Source organism: Triticum urartu, chromosome 3A (assembly GCF_056163025.1).
Source record: "Triticum urartu cultivar PI428250 chromosome 3A, HENAU_Tu73, whole genome shotgun sequence".
In the NCBI taxonomy this organism is placed as follows: domain Eukaryota; kingdom Viridiplantae; phylum Streptophyta; class Magnoliopsida; order Poales; family Poaceae; genus Triticum; species Triticum urartu.
This window is the reverse complement of record NC_141875.1, coordinates 249,516,746-249,535,139: the sequence shown is the minus strand read 5'-3', so window position 1 is coordinate 249,535,139 and position 18,394 is coordinate 249,516,746. Positions and strand designations below refer to the sequence as shown.

The window sequence follows — 18,394 nt, the reverse complement described above, 5'->3', positions numbered from 1 at the left end:
TTCTGCGAAACACTGAAATAGACAAAAAAACAGCAATTTGCACTGGGCCTTGGATTAATAGGTTAGTCCCAAAAATAATATAAAAGTGTATAATAAAACCCATTAAACATCCAAAACAGAATATATAATAGCATGGAACAATAAAAAATTATAGATACGTTGGAGACGTATCAATACGCTTCGACCGGGTGGGTCCCAGCTGTCAGGGAGAATAAGGACGCACTTCCTTGTGTGCGAAGATATAGCTGTTGGGTCCTAGCTGTCATGGGGGAATCATTTGTTTTGCCTGTAATAAGGACGCACTTCCTTGCGTGCGAAGATGTAGCTGGTGGGTCCCAACTATCAGGAGAGAAAACATTATTTTCAGGGTAAAAAGGATGCAGTTGCATGCATGCTTCCATGGGCGTGGTGCGTCCCCACTGTCAGCCTCTCACGTACAGTCATCTTTCGATGACTCTCATTTGTTGACCACGTTGACCACGTCATGCCGAGCGCAGCAAGGCCGATGGACGACGGCGAGGCCCCAGACTGGAATGACCCGGAGATGGGGAAGACGCGACAGTGGAGTCGCAAATGGAGAGGAGTGGGAAACTTGACTGGTTCGGATGCGCGGCAGCACTGCCGCCCATGGGAGACAAGAGCAAGAACAGAGGTTGAAGAAGCAGCACGCCTGTTGGATTAACATCCAATGGTCCAACTGCTAGAATCATTTGTTGATTAAGTTGACAAAGCCCTGCGTACACGTCAGCTTAGTAGGCCCACAAGTTAGCCACCAAATCTTCCGGGTCCCAGCTATCATCGGGAGGAATAGTTTTTTTTGCATAACAAGGAGGCACTTCCTTCCGTGTGAAGATACAGCCAGTGGGTCCCAGCTGTCAGGGGGAGAAAACATTTTTTTTAGCTTAAGAAGGAAGAACTTTCCTTGCGTGCGACCATGGGCCTCGTGGGTCCCAGCCGTCAGGCTCTCCACTTACATTCCTCTTTCAATGACTCTCGTTTGTTGACCACGCCGTGCCGAGCGTAGCGAGGCGATGGACGACGGCGAGGCCCCGGACGGGAACGATCCAGAGATGGGAAGACGCGGCAGTGGAGTCGCAGATTGAGAGAAGTACAAGGGTTATAATTGGTTCTGGTGCGGCGTGGGGCTGTAGTCGGTCGAGAATAACTGGAGGTGTGGAGGTGTGGAGGGATCCTGCTAAACAGAGCCGCTAGCCGCCGGAGGCCGGAGCAGGCGGTCCAGGCTACGCTGGAGGAAGAAGATGAGAGATTGAAGGTGCATGCCGGCCGTTGGATATAAATCCAATGGCCGTGGATGTCAGAATCATTTGTTGACTAAGTAGACAACGACTTGCGTAGGCTTCGACCTATTAGTCCACATGTCAGACTGCAAAAATGTGGCATATATTTAACCCATGTTTTCTAGAATCTACAATCCATTTGCTGGGTTGGGTTAACAAATAATTTCACGTCAATGCGTCCCATTTAATATTTTCTAAAAAATCCCAGTCCATTTGCACTTTCTTGAAATACACGAATTAGCTGGACTTGTTCTGTATATAATGTTAGGTTAGAAGAAGCAATTAATATCAAAACATAAACCGGAGCGACACATTTTTATATATAAAATTAACAAATTAGCAAGTTATTGTTAAAAGAAAAATGAGCGCGTTATTATTACATTGGTCCTTAGAATCTTCACAAGCTTTTGTATGCAATCATCAGGATTTTCTTTGCCCGTGAGTCAAAAACAACCAGGATTTTTCTTTCCAATTTCTGTTAAGCATTTACTTTATAAGTTAATAAGATGTGGGATGTTTCTATAATGTACATATAAGTCTCTATTAAATATACGATAATAGTATAATATAAATATATATAATGTGGTTAGAAGGAAAAATATAAATTGGACACAACATTATTATTTAAACCTATAAGGTTGTTAGCCAACTCGGCTCCCCGGCGATCCCTCGTGAAATGCATTCATGGTCGTTGGATCTTGGTCAACGCTTTCTCTCCTCCGTCCGATCTTCATCAGGGAGTAAATCTAGATTCACCTGACCGGTGGGCTCATCGCTCGCGGGTATTGGCTGGGTAAGTTGTCGGGCACGTGAGAAGGGATTCGCCAATCCACGCCTCGCTCCGCCAAAGCTCACACTGGCAGAAACCATAGCCCCCAGCCGCCACACCCCTGAGCCCTCCTCCCTCCTCCCTCGCTCCTCACCGCAGCCGTCGTGCCCCTCCCCCCGCAGCCCCAGGACCTCCATCTCCTCCATGCGTCCTCGCTGCCGCCGCAGCCTCGGGCGCACCCTCTCCTTCAACCCCATGTGAAATCGAGCATCCTGGCGGTGCCTTGACTGATCCATGATGATGGCTAGCGCAGGTGAGCGCCACGCATGGTGTAGCAGGCTTGGAGGCAGCGGGCGCGGCGGTCAAGGCCAAGGGCACGTCGAGCGACGATGACCACATCCGCCACCAACAACGAGGTGAGATTCACCCAATCTCTCTCTCTACCTCTCTCCATGCGGCCTCCTCCCCTCGACCCCAGATTCGTCGATGAGATATGCCATCCATCTTCTGCAGCCTCATAGTTTTCTTTGTCTACGTGATTATTTTGGAATTTTAGCTCTATGCAGCCACTTTCTTGATTAAGTTCAGAAAATGGCGGCAACTGTTGGTTAGTGGTTGAACTTGGTTCATATGCTTTGAATAAAATTGTTTTCATATATCATGTTATGCAGCCAGGATGCATTAAATCATTTTTTACTTCACAAAATAATGTTGCGAGCGTAAATTTATACCGGCCAGAGATAGCAATATACCAAGGGTCCTGGGAATTTGATTCATAAATGCAGGGAAGTTATTGATGCATCTGAGCTGCTCTATCTGATTATATTTTATTAAGACCCCGTCATTTTATAAACCATGTAAAGGAATTGCTTAACAAATGTGAGACGTTGTCCTTTATTTGTACATCCATGTTCTTGCACGGTATACAAATTTTGGTCCTTTTTTTGCATGTTTTGTTGATTTTTTAAAGCAAGATACTATTTCTACAGGTTCCAAAATGTATCGAAGATTGCCAGGGAGTTGATTACACCATCTGTGGAATATGACATCGCCCTTTAGGTAATTTCACTTTGACCTGGATTAATGACAGGTTGCCAAAAAATATTGGGGGAAATATGGCTCTAGAGAAAGTTTAATGTGAATTTGGGATTGGCATCTCAGTCTGCAATGCATTGAAAATTTATGGTAGAAGTGTTTATATTGTTAACTGGGACGAGGATTAGAATTTCTTGCTTTTTACTAATTGGTTTTGTTTTCTACTTTGCTCTTCCTTCTCAGTCTTTATTTATCTTTGCGGCATAAATTCAAATGATTAATATATGCATAGAAGGTTAATGCAGGTGATAAGAAATATGTTGCGGAGAACACATCAGATTATGTCCGATAGCTTATTAGCAGTCTGCCTTGAATTACAATGACAACCAGTCAGCACTACAATGTCACGAACTTTGCACTTTGATTTGTTTTCATTGTATAAAGTGTGGATCAATTTCACAGGATAAAGAAGTCTAAGCCTAAAGTCATCATGGTTGAGGTTGATAGTATATCTGCTGGTGATAGTGGTGGAGCTGCTGATCTTATTGCAAGATTCTTATATTTTGCATTTGTAATGACAGTTATAGCAAGAAGCTTAAGAGCACTGTAAATTACCTATTTGGTACCCAACTTCAGGAAACCAACAAAGTAGCAGGTCATTTCATGCCACCATATTCTAATGATTTATGAAAGATATGATTAGTTTTCTTACTATTCTCTGTTATATCCTTATTACCCTTACTGCTGACTGTGACAACTAACATGCTGTTCTCAATTGCTTTCTGGGACTCATTTTATCAGATACAAGTCCGCTTGCAATTTTTGGGAGAATACACAGTTCCTTTGGGTTCATCGCTCGGTTTTGTCCCTGATATGCTTACTGCTCCTACATGGCTCTTCAGGGTTATGGATGGAGTGCGTTATTTCGACGGTCCTCTACTCTATTTTTTTGTTGCGTGTGCCTTCAGGTCCATCAGGTATAATTGTGCCTCACCTCCAAACGTGGTTTTATGCTATCTTGGTGTTTTCTCTTTTGTTTAATTCATTGTTGTATCGCTCAAGGGCATCTTGATTAGTTTGAATTATGCTTTTTTAGATAGGATGAATTTATGAATGGTTGCCCTTTTCTGTTGATTAAGTATTTGTGTGCAGAGGTTCATCTCCCCCTTTTCATTCTGCGGCATTTGTTTTTCACTTAGTTTACATATGTTTGTTGCTGGTAATGTACTCTTCCTCATGGATTCTTTGGGTTCATGTTCTTTCAGTGCTTTAGGAATCTTCAGTTCCAATGGAAAATAGGATGTATCATGCATGCAAAGATGAGAGGATAGTTGATCCAATTTCCTTGTGCTACAAAGTTATTTGCCATGTTCTTATTTTTTAAATGTGGAACGCACATCTTGGTTCACAACTACTTAATCTTGAAAAATAAAAGGGAAATAATTTTGAGGGAAAATGTAAATCTAAACCAATAAGGGGGCTGGGATGATATTTGGATTAAACAGCAAGCTTGCTAAAGCCAGTCAAGTGCTCAGTGACAATTAGCTTGTGGATTGATTCTTTAGTACCTGGTTAGATCTCATGTGTTGCTGAAGGAGAAGATTGTTGGTCCAGAAGGTCATTTCATTATTTACGAACTTGCGTACAATGCATTGGATAAACCCATGAGTTTGAAGCTCAGCTTCATAAATATTCCCCCCTTGGTCATTTATCTCTATTATTAAAGAAGGATCGAACGTCGTGATGGTTCGACCTCGGTTCGGCCTCCATCCGGAAATCGCTAGGAAAACAATCCACCCGCACGCCTTGTTCGCTAGCTACTCCTCCATCTCGTGCGATACACGCGGAAAAAACCCAGAGAACAAACGAACCGGTTCAATGAACCTCTACCCCACGATCCGGTAACCCGCACAACATGGCATGCGAAAAGCAACGACCAGGCACACACGTCTCACCTCCTCGCTCCTCCCCATCCCATCTATCTGCTGAAAAAATCGCCACGCCATCCCCGCTGCGGCGCCTGCGTCGATGGGCTCCCCTCGGTCCTCCTCCACCAAGCACCCGCCCTCCCATGGTCGTGGTCCATCCTCTACCAAGCTGTTGATTGGGAGTCCCTTGAGGCCTTACCACGACCATGGAATCCCTTGCCCTCGCCTGCGTCGATGGACCCGCCCGTGACCGGACCGAGAGCATGTTATCGCACTCCTCGTCTTCTCCAATCGACACCCCCCACCGCTCCGACACGGGCGCATCGACGCCGGTGCTCCTCTGCTCAGCTTCGCCGTGCTGCTCCCCTGCTCTCCCGCACGTCCTCCTCCGCCGCTGGGGATGCCTACGCCACCGCTCCCTCCTGCCTCGCGCAGCTCCCCTGGCCCCCTTGCCTGCCTCCCAAATCTCCCCTCTTTCACCCCCAAAGTTGTTTCTTCTTCCTCCCGCTGCGTCTCCTGCTTGCGCGCTGCGGCGACACCTCCTCCTCGTTGCACCCGACGCCGGAGGAGGCACGGGGAAAGCAGCAGTGTCTCGCGCTGCGCTTGCGCCACCTCGGGTGTGCGTGGGCCTACGCGCCGGTCGCCGCCTCGGCCGTGCGCCAGTCCGCAAAGGAGGAGGAAGGGGATTCCATTCGCCGCCAAGGCGTACTGGGTATGCTCTTCGAGTCCCCGCTCTTCAGGCCCCTCCTCACCCCCCTCATCAAGAAGCAGAACAACATGACACAGGTCCTCTCCTCCCTTGTCAGCTTTCATTTTGTTTGAAATTATTTTGGCCAGCAACTCCGTGGTTTGCTTCTGTTGATTCTGGTCTTGTTATGTTGGGGGCGAGCAGATGCTGTAGCGCACGGGGATCCCCGACCGGCCCATGTTCTTCCCGGAGTACCCTCTCTCTGTACAAGCAAAAGCAGCTATGAGAAACTTTTCATTCAGTCAAGTTCTACTGATTTTTGGTCTTCTTGAATTTTGTATAGTTGAGATAGATGTTCTACTTCTTTCATTCAGTCAGGCTCTACTGAAACATTTTGCAGAAACAATGTACTGCTGAAACTGAAAAAAGGAACAGAAACATAAATGTTCTGCTGAAACTGAAAAAAGGAACAGAACCACACCTGAATAATTTATACTCCTCCTTAATTCTTCAATAGATTTAAAAATGTTCAGACTTTGAATGTTCACTGAAATAGTAAATCTTGTCTTTCCTAAAAACTGAATTTGTATATTAAGTCTTTGCTAAAGAGAAATAGTAAATCTTATCATAACAAATGCTCATTCAGAAGTGTTCAGAAATCTTCAGTTTTTTATCCTGAAATGTTCAATTTTTTGCTCTCTAAATTGTGTGCCTTTATTGCTCATTCAGTGCTCAGTACAGTATTCAGTTTGAGTAAAATTCAGTTCGTGTGGTGAGTTGAAGAGCATTGCTCCCTGCCTTGCTATGCCTAGTTATGTTAACTACAGTATCATTGTCTACTTTGGGGTCTTTTGTGGTGAAAGTATGGGTCTTTTTGTATGGTGGCAAGATGACTAGATGGATTCAAATAAATCTAGCTAATTCAAATAATTCCAAGGAATACCCAGAATGCAGTGTACTCTGCTGGAGCTTCTTTAGCCTATCTTGAGCTTGAGCTTGGGAGCTATCTTGAACTTGCGAGTATATTTGTACGTTTGCTCACAATGGTGTATTGAAAATTGCAAGTTATATAGTGTTAGTGTTTTGTAAATTCAGACTAGATTTGAGCAAGATAAACTTTACTGTTATGATTGATAAAGAAAACTTTAGTGTTATTTAGATTCAGAGCAAGTAAAGAAAAATTTAATAAAAGTTAGTCTTGAGGAATCTGGTGGAATCATATTACTTGTTTCCAAAATAAATTGATTGATTGTGCACTGAAAATTGATTGATTGTTTTAGCAAATTTAGATATGTTTATTTGTTGTTAGAAGAATCTTTGACTAGTTACAAGACATATTCCTGATCTGTTATTTTTTTAACTTTGCAAATAATCTATTTCATTCAAACTACAGCTGTGCAACAATGAAGCATATAATCTACTGCAGTTTGATCTACTGCAAATTACCGAATCAATTGACAGCTACTCCTGGTTATCAATTTGATCTTCATTTGCATAAACCTGGTTGGTGCTCGCACTATTTCCTGAAAATAGACCATTATTTACTGAAGATAAACCTGGTTGACCTTCATTTGCATAAACATGGTTTGTGCTCGCACTATTTACTGAAATAAACCATTATTTACTGAAGATAAACCTGGTTGATCTTCATTTTCATAAACCTGGTTGAGTATTACAGAGCAATTGACAGCAATTTGATCTGATTAGAATTCAGATAGCAAAAGTTAACTGAACTTCTTTATTTGTAACATTTATTCAGAGGACATGATCAATTGTGTTTCAAATTACAGAGCAAGCAAGGTCCGGCACTGGAGATGAAAAAGCAAGGAGCCTTGTACTTCTTTCTTCTCACCGACAACAGCACGAGCAGGGGACCTCCGGCGACAGCACACGAGCAGGTGACCTCCGGGCGGCAACACGAGCAGGGGACCAGTAGCAACTTGCAGAGGAGCAGGGGAAAGAGCTCGAGCTTGAGGTCCAGGCGCGGCCGGAACTCGCGGTCGAGGCGCTCGACACCCAGGCGCGCGCAGGTCCTGGCCGGCGGTGGCGCAGATCCTGGTGGAGGGAGGGGATATCGGCCGCGCAGGCCTGGCGGCGGCCCAGGTCCTGGGTGGCGGAGGAGCACGTCCCACGCAGCGGCGGAGCAAGCAATTGGGTGGCCCAGGTCCTGGGCGGCGGAGGACCACGTACTTGGCGGCGGCGGAGCAAGCAATTGGGCGGCACAGGACCTGGGCGTCGGAGGAGCACGTCCTGGGCGGCGACGGAGCAAGCAATTGGGCGGCGCAGGTCCTGGGAGGCGGAGGAGCAAGCCCTGGGCGGCGCCGGCGTAGGTCCCCGACGGCGACTTGCCCTGGCGACGCGCGCGGGCGATAGACAGAGGAAGAAGGAAGGAAACGGCGACCTGTTTGTAATAGATTTTAAGCTACGAGGGCGTTTTTGCAAAATTCACAGTACACTAAGCTGTGGACAACTTTTTCCGGACGGAGGGAGTAGGAGCAACATTAACACACTTCACAAGAACTAGATAGACAGTGTACTTGTAGTACCATATGCTGCGATAACGAATACTGCCAGATATTCAGTCTGTTTACACATTAACATGACACCTTGTGTTCAGTGGCGTCACTCTTTATCACAGGAAACTGCAATGCATGGTTTTTGTATTAAAAATTTGAATGTCGTATAATTCAAATGCAGAAATTTACTCAAGGTATAAATTCAAGTCATGTTACATCATCAGTCTGTTAAACATAACTTACAGAATGGTACTCTTTTCGTATCATGATGCTCAGGTTCCGTCCACTTGGTGACTTGCTTAGCTTGCCGCGGAACTGTAGTGTATCTACTTTATGCTTCTGATCCATCATAAGTTATTAGCGCATTCATGTTACGACACTAACTTGTCAACACCAAGGTGGTAATCTTGCTTCAGATCTTGGATGAGTTACTGGGGCTGTTCAGGCCATGACTCCAAATTGTAATTGCTATCTTGAGGACGGGCAATCTTGTGTAACTGAAAGTGATAATTCTTCAAAAACTCGGCTCTTGCTATTCTCCATGTAGTTTATTTCATTCTGCGACATACTCCCTCCGTTCCTAAATATAAGTCTTTTGAGAGATTCCAATAAGAGATATATGTTACTTATGCACATGTGTCTTGTCTGTTTAAGGTGACCTAGAGCTTCCGCAGTCAACAATGCTGGCGGTCAGCGTTGCTCCTTACCAGGTGATGAATGTGAGGTATGTAACATGCTCGCCATTCCGGAAGACATTAGCTATACTGCTGCATATGTCTTTGATAATTCATCCGCTTGGTCAATTGTCCACTAAATGTGAAGTGGCTAAAAAGAAAGGAAATTAACATGTAGAAGAAGTTGAAGAACTGTTAAGCAGAGAATTCATCGCCTAGCTTAACCAGTGCAACGTGAATAAGGATTAAGAGGATCTAGCTTAATCCATGTGTATGGTAGCAGATCATATACTTTGCTTTTTTCAAATTTCTAAATTACAGTTTCACCCCTAGCCTCATTTGCGGGTAAAATGTTATAGTTTGCGCAAGCAGCAGATCTAGATAATCTTTTGTAGGGCGTGAGTTACTGGATAGACATCTAATAAAAAGAGGCATCTTCTTTCGGCTCGATACAGAATATATCAGTGCTATTGGGTGCTCTTTGGTACTACAATTGCCTCACCCACTCTACAAAAACTTGAGTGTATATGGTCTTTTGTTCTTCACTATTACTTTATTAAGGCTGCAAATTTGTGATATGTACAGATGAAAACACATACTACGACATAATTGATTCATCTGACGATTCAGTGTTCCCTGTTCTTTTTGTGTGAACTCCAGCCAGAAATATTTAGCCGGGGTATTTTTTGCCACTTATTGTCTGTTACGGAGAGTTGGTGTTTCTAGACACAAAATATTTTGTTTACTGGTTTATACCATGGGTCAGTTCAATCTCAGGTTAAATTAGTCAGTGTTGATCAATAATGAAATGTAGCCATTGGTTGATTGATCATTGATGGTACAGATGTGCAAAGCAACAATTATATACCCCACTGTGTTGGACCCAAATACCTTCCGGAAAGAAGTTCTGAAGGGTGGGATACTAGACAACCATGTAATTTCAGCTATATCTTTCTGTGTCAAACACAAAGGTTGAATGTATGGCTTAGCACTAACTTCATGTGGGTTTTTCTGCTCAAGTTATTTCAGTTATATGCCTCAGTTAATACTTCGCAGGATCTTGAGGAGTTCTTTTGTGTTGTATTGCTTTGAAGGTGAATCTCATTCCTCGGATTTTGCTCTGTTGTTGTAGCACTTTCAGATTTGAAGTTATGTTTCTCAAGTAAGAAGTAGTATCTTTGTGCTTTTAGCAATGAGAATATTTGAGGAACTACCTATTACAACATCATTTTCTAGGAAAATTAGATCATAACAAGAGACGATGAATCATTTATTTTCTTTGTTGTGGGTAGGGTCAAATTTTGAATTACCAAGCTTTTGTTTGATTTTGATTGACCAGGCTTGCTTGCTGCTTGCTTGTCAATCAAGCTATGTTGGTCGATTTTAGAGACAAACTTGTCTTCGAATAAGACTATCTAGAAGCAGCAAGGCAAAGACATCCATTGCATTACTAACTGGGATAATTTTGACTTGTTAGCTACACCCTTTGGATGGTCCTAATTGTAGAAAATTATTATAGACAATCAACTCTTCAAATTTCACCATCATGAAAGAATCTAAATATAGTATGTTTTCTTCTCTTACTTTTTTATTATACTCTTCTACTCTTATAATTCATCAAATGCTAACTATTACCGTCACTTTAATGCTCGGAACCCCTGGTTGATAATTTATAGTGGGTCAGTTCTGTGTTGATTTCTCTCATGATGATTGATGCTTTGTTACATAGATAGAAAAAAATTGAGAAATCAGATGGAGAAGGAATGGCACAACCGTGAAAAATAAGTCAGATGCTTGTTGAAAGATATATACTGTGAGTTTCATATATTTTGGTTCTATAAGGATTCAATTTTTTAAGGAGGCCGGAGTGGAGAAGTAGATGTGACATAGAGAAACATGGCTATGCAGGGGAAACGGGAAATCACACTTTGACAAATGTTTCTATAGTCATGTGTTATTCTGTAGCCACTGAGCAAATGCATCGACATACATGTGTCAGAGACGCTGTATGCTCTTTGATTGTTGATAATTTTTTGTTTCTCGTGGACCTTGTTTGACTTTTGGATGTGGTGTGAATTCTATGGGCTAATATGTCAAGCTTTCGATGGTGCACTATGTACGCTTGTTTGGTGATTCAATATTTGTCAGTGTGGTAATAAGCCACATACGACACAAATTCTTCTATTTTGTCGAACACATCCTCTTGAAGTACAAGATATTTTTATAACCATGTCTACAACTCATGATCTCTATGCCTAAATTTATTGTTTGGTGCCATTGTGACCAATATCGCTTAAGCTATACGAGGTTTGATTGAGAACATGGAGATACATTTTGTCTTACTCGTGATGATAAGTATGTATGTCAACTATTTTATGGCCGAGTGCTTTTAGCAGAGGGCTTGTTAGGGCAATGAGAGGACGGTTCTGGACCTTCTCCTCAACCAACGTTGACGGAGAGCAATGAGTTGACTGTGTTTGCTGATGACGGCGATAAAACTGGCAAGGTGGGAACACCAACAATAATGATGAATGACATGAAAATTTATTGTTCCGTGGCAACGCACGGGCATTAAACTAGTGTACATAACGGTGTGATACGACACCTATAGAAATTGCTACTGATACTTGGAAGGTCATATTTACACTAATATGAAGATGCGGCTTTATCATTTTGAACCATGTATCATGTTAGCGTACTGTTAGTATCATGTTTGTCCATTCTTCTTTGCGTAAACTTCAGAGATATCTGTATTATAGTAAAAGAATCAGTGAACTGTTCACTTGAAACTCTTTAAAACTTTGAGAGCAGTGTTTATTTACCTTACTTAGCAATTGTAAGGGTATCCTGTTAAACTACTTGCTGAAATTCTGTATTCTATTACTGTTAAAGGTCATCTGCCGGCAGATCATTCCAGTACCACTCTACCGGTGTTTGGCCTGAATCTGAATAATTAAATCTCACAACACAGTTACACAACATAAGTTGGAAGTAATGTGAGCTTGCTTGTTTGGTTCTGCTTGATATATGTTGCCAAGATTTGTCTTTGTCTCCTCTGTGCACCCATCGTCTTCTAACCTCCTCTCATCATCAGGTATAAGGCGAGTTGTGTCCCTGGTAGAGGTGCAGATCAAGGAGGTCGACAAATGGGATGATGTTGGGTGACGTTCACTAAGGAGGAAAAAGGTGCAGGTCGTTGTTTTTTTTGGCGATGGCAGCAACATACTTCCTTGAGTGAAGAAAGGAATCCCCAGCCTGAAGCTTCGCACAGGTATGTCTGAGCGTCTTATTTGTTAGTGTTGCCAGCTCTGGGAAATGCATGCCGAGTAGTTGTTGGCTTGTTGCATGTATGTTGTTGCTACATTATTAATTCTTTTTTTTGCTGAGAATACAAACTATGAAGCCACTATTTTCATACTGTAGTTGTAGATGTAAATCCTTTATTCTCGCAACAGTTAATTCTAAGTCCATTCATATCATTGCAGATTTTTCCTATTCTCTGAGATGGATGATGATGAGCGGTGCAACCGAAAATTCAGAGCTGGGCTTTACACACTTCAGTGGGTAAGTGAGGTTCAAGTTTTTCTTCTTTCCCCTATTAGTGCTCGGTTGTACAGAGAGCAGTGGGTTTATATTAGCTAAATGTTAGATTGGAATGCAGGAGTGGCATGACAGCACCAAGGTAGAGACCTGAAGAGAAGCAAAGGGACGGAGCAAGGAAACTAGAACCACGTTGTCGTGATGTGGGTCGTGTCGTCTTCGTCCATCTCCATGGAGGTATACACACACACACACACACACACACACACACACACATACATATAGGTTAGGTATAGGAAATGAGACCATCTCCATGGAACTCTGACTGATGTGTAATGTCCTCATAGGACCTGACCGGCCAAACTAAACATTCACTCATAGTTTTCGTTTTCTCACTTATCATCAATAAGAAATTTTTTGTTTAAAACTTAAAAGTCAAACCTGGATTTACCGCTTGTGTCTACTCCAGTGTGTTATATTCTTCAGAATGTCTTTATGAGCAAGAACAAATCAATCATAAATTTTCAGAACGTCTCTATTGAGTTTTTTCCTTCTATATCCTATCTTCTCAGCACTTCTAGAAAGAGGTCAGACCTCACTGATTTTTCCTTCCTGTCCTTATAATTTATCTGTTTTCGTAATAACTTTTAGCATGTCATAACATTCTAATTATGCGCTCTTATATTATTATATTCTTACAATCTTGTGTTTTGAATAATTCTTGTGGCTTGAAGTCAGAACAATTTTATGTTTTAAATATATCCAAAGGATGATAATCATCCGTGTCAAGATGAGTGCACGAGAAAGATATAGAAAAAATAAAGGTGAAAAGGGCCTGAGTACTGTTTCCTCACTTTTCATGATGTGAATGTCCTTTAGTTCTCGTTATTTCTATTAAAGAAAGTAAAAAAATACTCATGTATATTAAGTACTTTAATGCATATTTTGAAAATTTGTGTTCTACAGTTCAATCAATGAGACCAATAGTTTGTGTAGAAACATATTAAACAATTATAGATGTTGCCTGCACATGAGCGCGCCCATGGAGAAGCCAAATTGTATTAGAGAAAGTGAAAAATAATAATTCACATGTCTGAGGTTCAGTTTCATACTGGTTGCAATTTCTTACAGATAGGTTATTTTGTTGTAGGATAAATGGAGGTAATAAGATCATATAATACTAATGGGCTTGCTCTAATCCCAAAGCTCATTGGTGTTGGGACCATCTTGAAAATTATGCTTCCACCTATTGATTTGTGTTGCCTTAGTTTGTTTATAATGTAACCAGTTCAAGGACTGACGAGTCTTCGAGCCCTATGACCTTTTTTTAAGATTGAGCCCTATACCCTACGAGAAATCAGTGGCATGAATGTGCTTACTTCTACAGAATTTGTGGCATATGCAAAAATACGTACACATGTCTTGCCTCACAATGCCCTCTGGATGAAACCACCACTATGATTTATCATTTAAAGTTTGCCCTTCCATTGTAGCAGACCAACATGTCCTTGTTTCTTTAATTGACTTCTCATTTCATGTTTGCGCTTCTACTACAACAGAACAACATGTCATAAACATGGAGCTGAGCATTGTTTCTCCAGATCCCTTCAAGACAGAGATGTAGAGAGTGGCTCCATCACTGAAGAGAGGACAAACATTGTGCAAGGCATTTTTGTGCAGCTCCTTTCACAAATGAAGGAATTACAATGCATCTGACCTGTAAAGGATTGTGACGGACAAAGTGCAATGAATCCACAGGAGTGGGAGGGGAGAGTTTACGAAGAATGTTTCAAGGACAAAGTGTGACCTGGATTCCTAAGTTATACCCAACGTAGCAAAATTGTATAGAGAGAATGCCCGCATTTTGAAAACTCCATTACATAATTTGAGGCTATGTTCCTTTCAATTTTCAGCATTATTAAAAAGATCCTTATTATAGCTAAATTTCCATGCATTTATTTTCAAACAACTCTTGGTTAAAAATGAGTCTTATTGTAGATGGCAAGCCTCTATTCTTTTTTATTATTATAGGGGGGTGTTAGATTTGTTACTATATATGCTTGTCCACAACTAAACCAAAAAATCATGGATTTTCTTTTCAATTTGCACATGGATTTAGCTGGTCTATGCGCTATTTGACAGACCGATGGGTTTGACATGGTCTTTGTGCTTGCTTAAGCATAAAGTTATTGAAAAAATGCAAATATTTTCAACGCGACCATGGTATCAAATCGGACTCTACGCCATTTGGCTAAGGTAAATTAAAAAGTGTGTGTACATCTCATTGTAGACAACAATCTCTATTTTTTTTATTAAAAAAGGGTAAATTTTGTTATCATATGTCCTTGCCCACATATAAACCAGCTAAAACATGGTATTTTTTTAGTACATGGATTAAGTGGGTCTTTGCGCCATGTCCTTCCAAAATGAAACTATTTTCATCGACAACATGGCTTTAGCGGGTCTCTGCGCCATTTGGCGCAACGGGTCAACTAGTTCTTATATATAGATAAATAGAACAGAGATCTGTATTTTATTAAAAAAAATACATCGGGCTGCCGATCTTTAAGAAAAAGTAAAACCTACACTGGGAGGCCCATAGGCCGGTACGTACATGATGGACCTCAAAAAATAGTTGAAACCACTGTCTCGGTATGTCGTGGGCTGCACATGTTAAAAAACAAAACCTAAGCCTAGCTGATATTTGTTTGCCCTCTAGAAAAAAATGATACCGGCTAGATCCCCGATACCCTTTCCCGCAAAAACGAAAAAAAGATCCTCGATACCCCTTAAAAAAGCTCCCTGATGACAGTCATTGTTGGAAATTTATTTCGTTTATTGACTAGGTTGACAAACCCATGGGCGCCAACTTCAGTATACAATTAGGAGGAAGCTTTTTTTTTTCAATGAGGCACTTGCTTGCGTACGGCTTGGATCTGGTGGGTCCTCACTATCAATCTCTCGGTGTACATGTAACACCCTCGATGCGACTATAGCTCCCATGTGTCGAGGCACGACTTAGAGACATAATCGCATTGAAGGCATATGTCGCAAGTTAGGCAATCTTCACAACATCCCATGTAATATAAATAATAAAGGGGAGATAACATAGTTGGCTTACACTCGCCACGTCAATCAAGGTACATAAATAACATTACATCATCCAAACACTCATGGCCCGACTACGGCGCCAAAATAAAAGATAACCCAACATGCGACACGGTCCCGATCACCCCCAACAGGGCACCACTACTGATCATCAGGAAAGAAAACATAGTAACGTTGAGAGTCCTCGTCGAACTCCCACTTGAGCTCGAGCGCGTCACCTGGAGCGGAATCGTCAGGCCCTGCATCTGGTGTAATAGTAATCCGTGAGCCACAGGGACTCAGCAATCTCGCACCCTCGCGATCAAGACTATTTAAGCTTATAGGTAAGGCAAGGTAAAAATATATGTGGAGCTGCAGCAAGCGACTAGCATATATGGTGGCTATCCTGTTCGCAAAAGAGAGCGAGAAGAGAAGGCAAAGCGCGAGCGAGAAACTAGAGGACAACCTGCGCAAACATTACTCCAACACCGTGTCCACTTCCCGGACTCCGCCGAGAAGAGGCCATCACGGTAACACACTCAGTTGATTCATCTTAATTAAGTTAAGGTTCAAGTTATCTACAACCGGACATTAACAAATTCTCATCTGCCCATAACCGCGGGCACGGCTTTCGAAAGTTCAAATCCCTGCAGGGGAGTCCCAACTTAGCCCATGACAAGCTCTCATGGTCAACGAAGGAATAGACCTCCTCCCGAGACGTTCCGATCAGACTCGGTATCTCGGTTCTTCAAGACACTTCGACGGGTTAAAAACAAGTCCAGCAACACCGCCCGAATGTGCCGACAAATCCCGATAGGAACTGCACATATCTCGTTCTCATGGCACACTCAGATAGGTCAAGCTACGAGTAAAAACAACCCTCGAGTTTCCCCGAGGTGGCCCCGCAGGCTGCCTGGTTCGGACCAACACTCAGAGGAGCACTGGCCCCGGGGGGGGGGGGGGTTTAAACAAGATGACCCTCGGGCTCCGGAAACCCAAGGGAAAAAGAGGCTAGGTGGCAAATGGTAAAACCAAGGTTGGGCATTGCTGGAAAAGCTTTAATCAAGGCGAACTATCAAGGGGTTCCCATTATAACCCAACTGCGTAAGGAACGCAAAATCCGGGAACATAACACCGATATGACGAAAACTAGGGCGGCAAGAGTGGAACAAAACACTAGGCGAGAGGCCGAGCCTTCCACCCTTTACCAAGTATATAGATGCATTAAGATAACATGGCAATATAATGATATCCCAACAAGTAAAATAATGTTCCAACAAGGAACGGTCTCCAATCTTCACCTGCAACTAACAACGCTATAAGAGGGGCTGAGCAAAGCGATAACATAGCCAATCAACGGTTTGCTAGGACATGGTGGGTTAGAGGTTTGACATGGCAAATTGGGAGGCTTGAAAGCAAGTGGTAGGCATCGTAGCATTGGCATAGCAAAAGAGCGAGCATCTAGCAAAGCAAAGATAGTAGTGATTTCGAGGGTATGATCATCTTGCCTGCAAAGTTGTCCGAGTTGACTGGATCCTCGAAAGCAAACTCAACGGGCTCCTCGTTAGCGAACTCGTCTCCCGGATCTACCCAAACAAGACAAACAAGCAACAAAGACACAATCAACCACGTGCAAGGATCAAACAGTATGATGCAAGGATGGTATGCTATGCGGGATGCGATGCGGGATGCATATGCAAGATTTGATGAGGGATGCATGAACCTGGCCTCAACTTGGGAATCCAAGTGTGCCACTGGAAAGATGAGATGAAATTGCTTGAAAACGATATAAAGAATGCCGGAATCGAAGTTACGGTTTGGAAATGGCAAGCGATTCAAATATGACCACGTTCTACGATTTACAGCAAGTAGCCATCTAAATGCAACGAGATGAACATGCTACATCACTCAATCATGGCATAAAAATACATGGCAGGGATGCATTCAAGATGCTTAACAAAAGTCTAGCACTGAGCTACGGCCAATTCATCCATTAACAGGTTCAAACAAGCATGGCAAAAATGCATATGGTAAACAGATTTCAGACTTAGTGAAATCAACACTTGTCTGGAATTTCAGATCAGGTAGCACTCTTTGGAGCAACAAAACTACATGCTACAAGATCTGAACATGGCAAAGTAAAACATGGCATGGAGCTACTCAAAAAGCTTAACAAAAGTCCCTTAGTGACCTTGAGCCAAAAGGGATCAGAAAACACATTTGCAAGTATGTGAACATAGCAAAAGCATAATCAGTTTTCAGACTTAGTGAAAACTGGCACATGCTGAAAACAGATATCAAGTAGGCATGTTTACGAGCTCAATGCACTCACTACGGATCAAGTCATGAAAATCTAAGCATACATCCATCAAGAATACTTAAAATGCAAGCTAGACATGGCAAGAACAATAGCATAGCATGCACGGATCAACTACAACATCATCGGCAAAATTGCTAACAAGTAGACAATCTGCCCAGATTCACGAAGTAGCAAAAGTAGAGCTCGATTGACTCAAGCTAGGGTGCTCCATAATTGCAAACAAAGACATGGATGGATAGATCACTACAATATTAATAAAACATCCTTACTGATCATCCTCAAAAGAGGCACGGATCACTAGGAAACAACATGAACATATGGCATCATGAGAAAAACAGATCAAGGACTTAGTGGAATTGCTAAGTCTCTGAAATCAGCACTAACAAGTGCCTCACTTTGCAAGCTTATGCTAGCCACCACACACATCACAAATATACATGGTTTGCACCTCTGGAAAGATGGCAAAACCCTTAACAAAACATATGTAGAACTCATGGGCATATCATGCACACATTAATCATGGCAAAAATGACAAATAT

The 18,394-nt window shown here is 42.4% G+C and overlaps 1 protein-coding gene, 1 long non-coding RNA gene and 1 pseudogene across 14 annotated transcripts; all 3 read left to right on the top strand.

The window, feature by feature from the left end:
• Positions 1–2,130: 2,130 nt before the first annotated feature.
• LOC147979362 (uncharacterized) lies at positions 2,131–7,651 on the top strand. Of its 11 annotated transcripts, none has more exons than XR_015618688.1 (6): positions 2,131–2,483; positions 3,057–3,757; positions 3,904–5,816; positions 5,923–5,982; positions 7,112–7,221; positions 7,509–7,651. XR_015618688.1 is itself a non-coding variant. In XM_087546855.1 (5 exons), the coding sequence occupies exons 4-5, from the start codon at positions 5,265–5,267 to the stop codon at positions 5,929–5,931; spliced, it is 561 nt and encodes a 186-aa protein (XP_087402981.1). In that variant the 5' UTR covers positions 2,133–2,483; positions 3,057–3,126; positions 3,684–3,757; positions 3,904–5,264; the 3' UTR covers positions 5,932–7,651. The 11 variants fall into 11 exon arrangements, 4 of the variants coding, with proteins under 4 accessions (XP_087402981.1, XP_087402982.1, XP_087402985.1 ...); XR_015618685.1 differs by having other exon boundaries at positions 2,132–2,483; positions 5,923–6,019; XR_015618689.1 differs by lacking the exon at positions 7,112–7,221.
• Positions 7,487–8,334, top strand: LOC147979361 (uncharacterized; annotated as a pseudogene).
• A 1,676-nt stretch (positions 8,335–10,010) lies between these two features.
• Positions 10,011–14,644, top strand: LOC125543897 (uncharacterized). Of its 3 annotated transcripts, none has more exons than XR_015618690.1 (5): positions 10,011–11,414; positions 12,003–12,179; positions 12,394–12,472; positions 12,570–12,685; positions 14,050–14,644. It is a non-coding gene; the product is annotated as an uncharacterized LOC125543897 (long non-coding RNA). The 3 variants fall into 3 exon arrangements; XR_015618691.1 differs by having other exon boundaries at positions 12,558–12,685; positions 14,008–14,644; XR_007299014.2 differs by having other exon boundaries at positions 14,008–14,618.
• Positions 14,645–18,394: the final 3,750 nt, after the last annotated feature.

Excerpts from the sequence above, each read along its gene's own strand:
- LOC147979362 (XM_087546859.1), top strand. The coding sequence starts at position 5,265 with ATGGACCCGCCCGTGACCGGACCGAGAGCATGTTATCGCACTCCTCGT.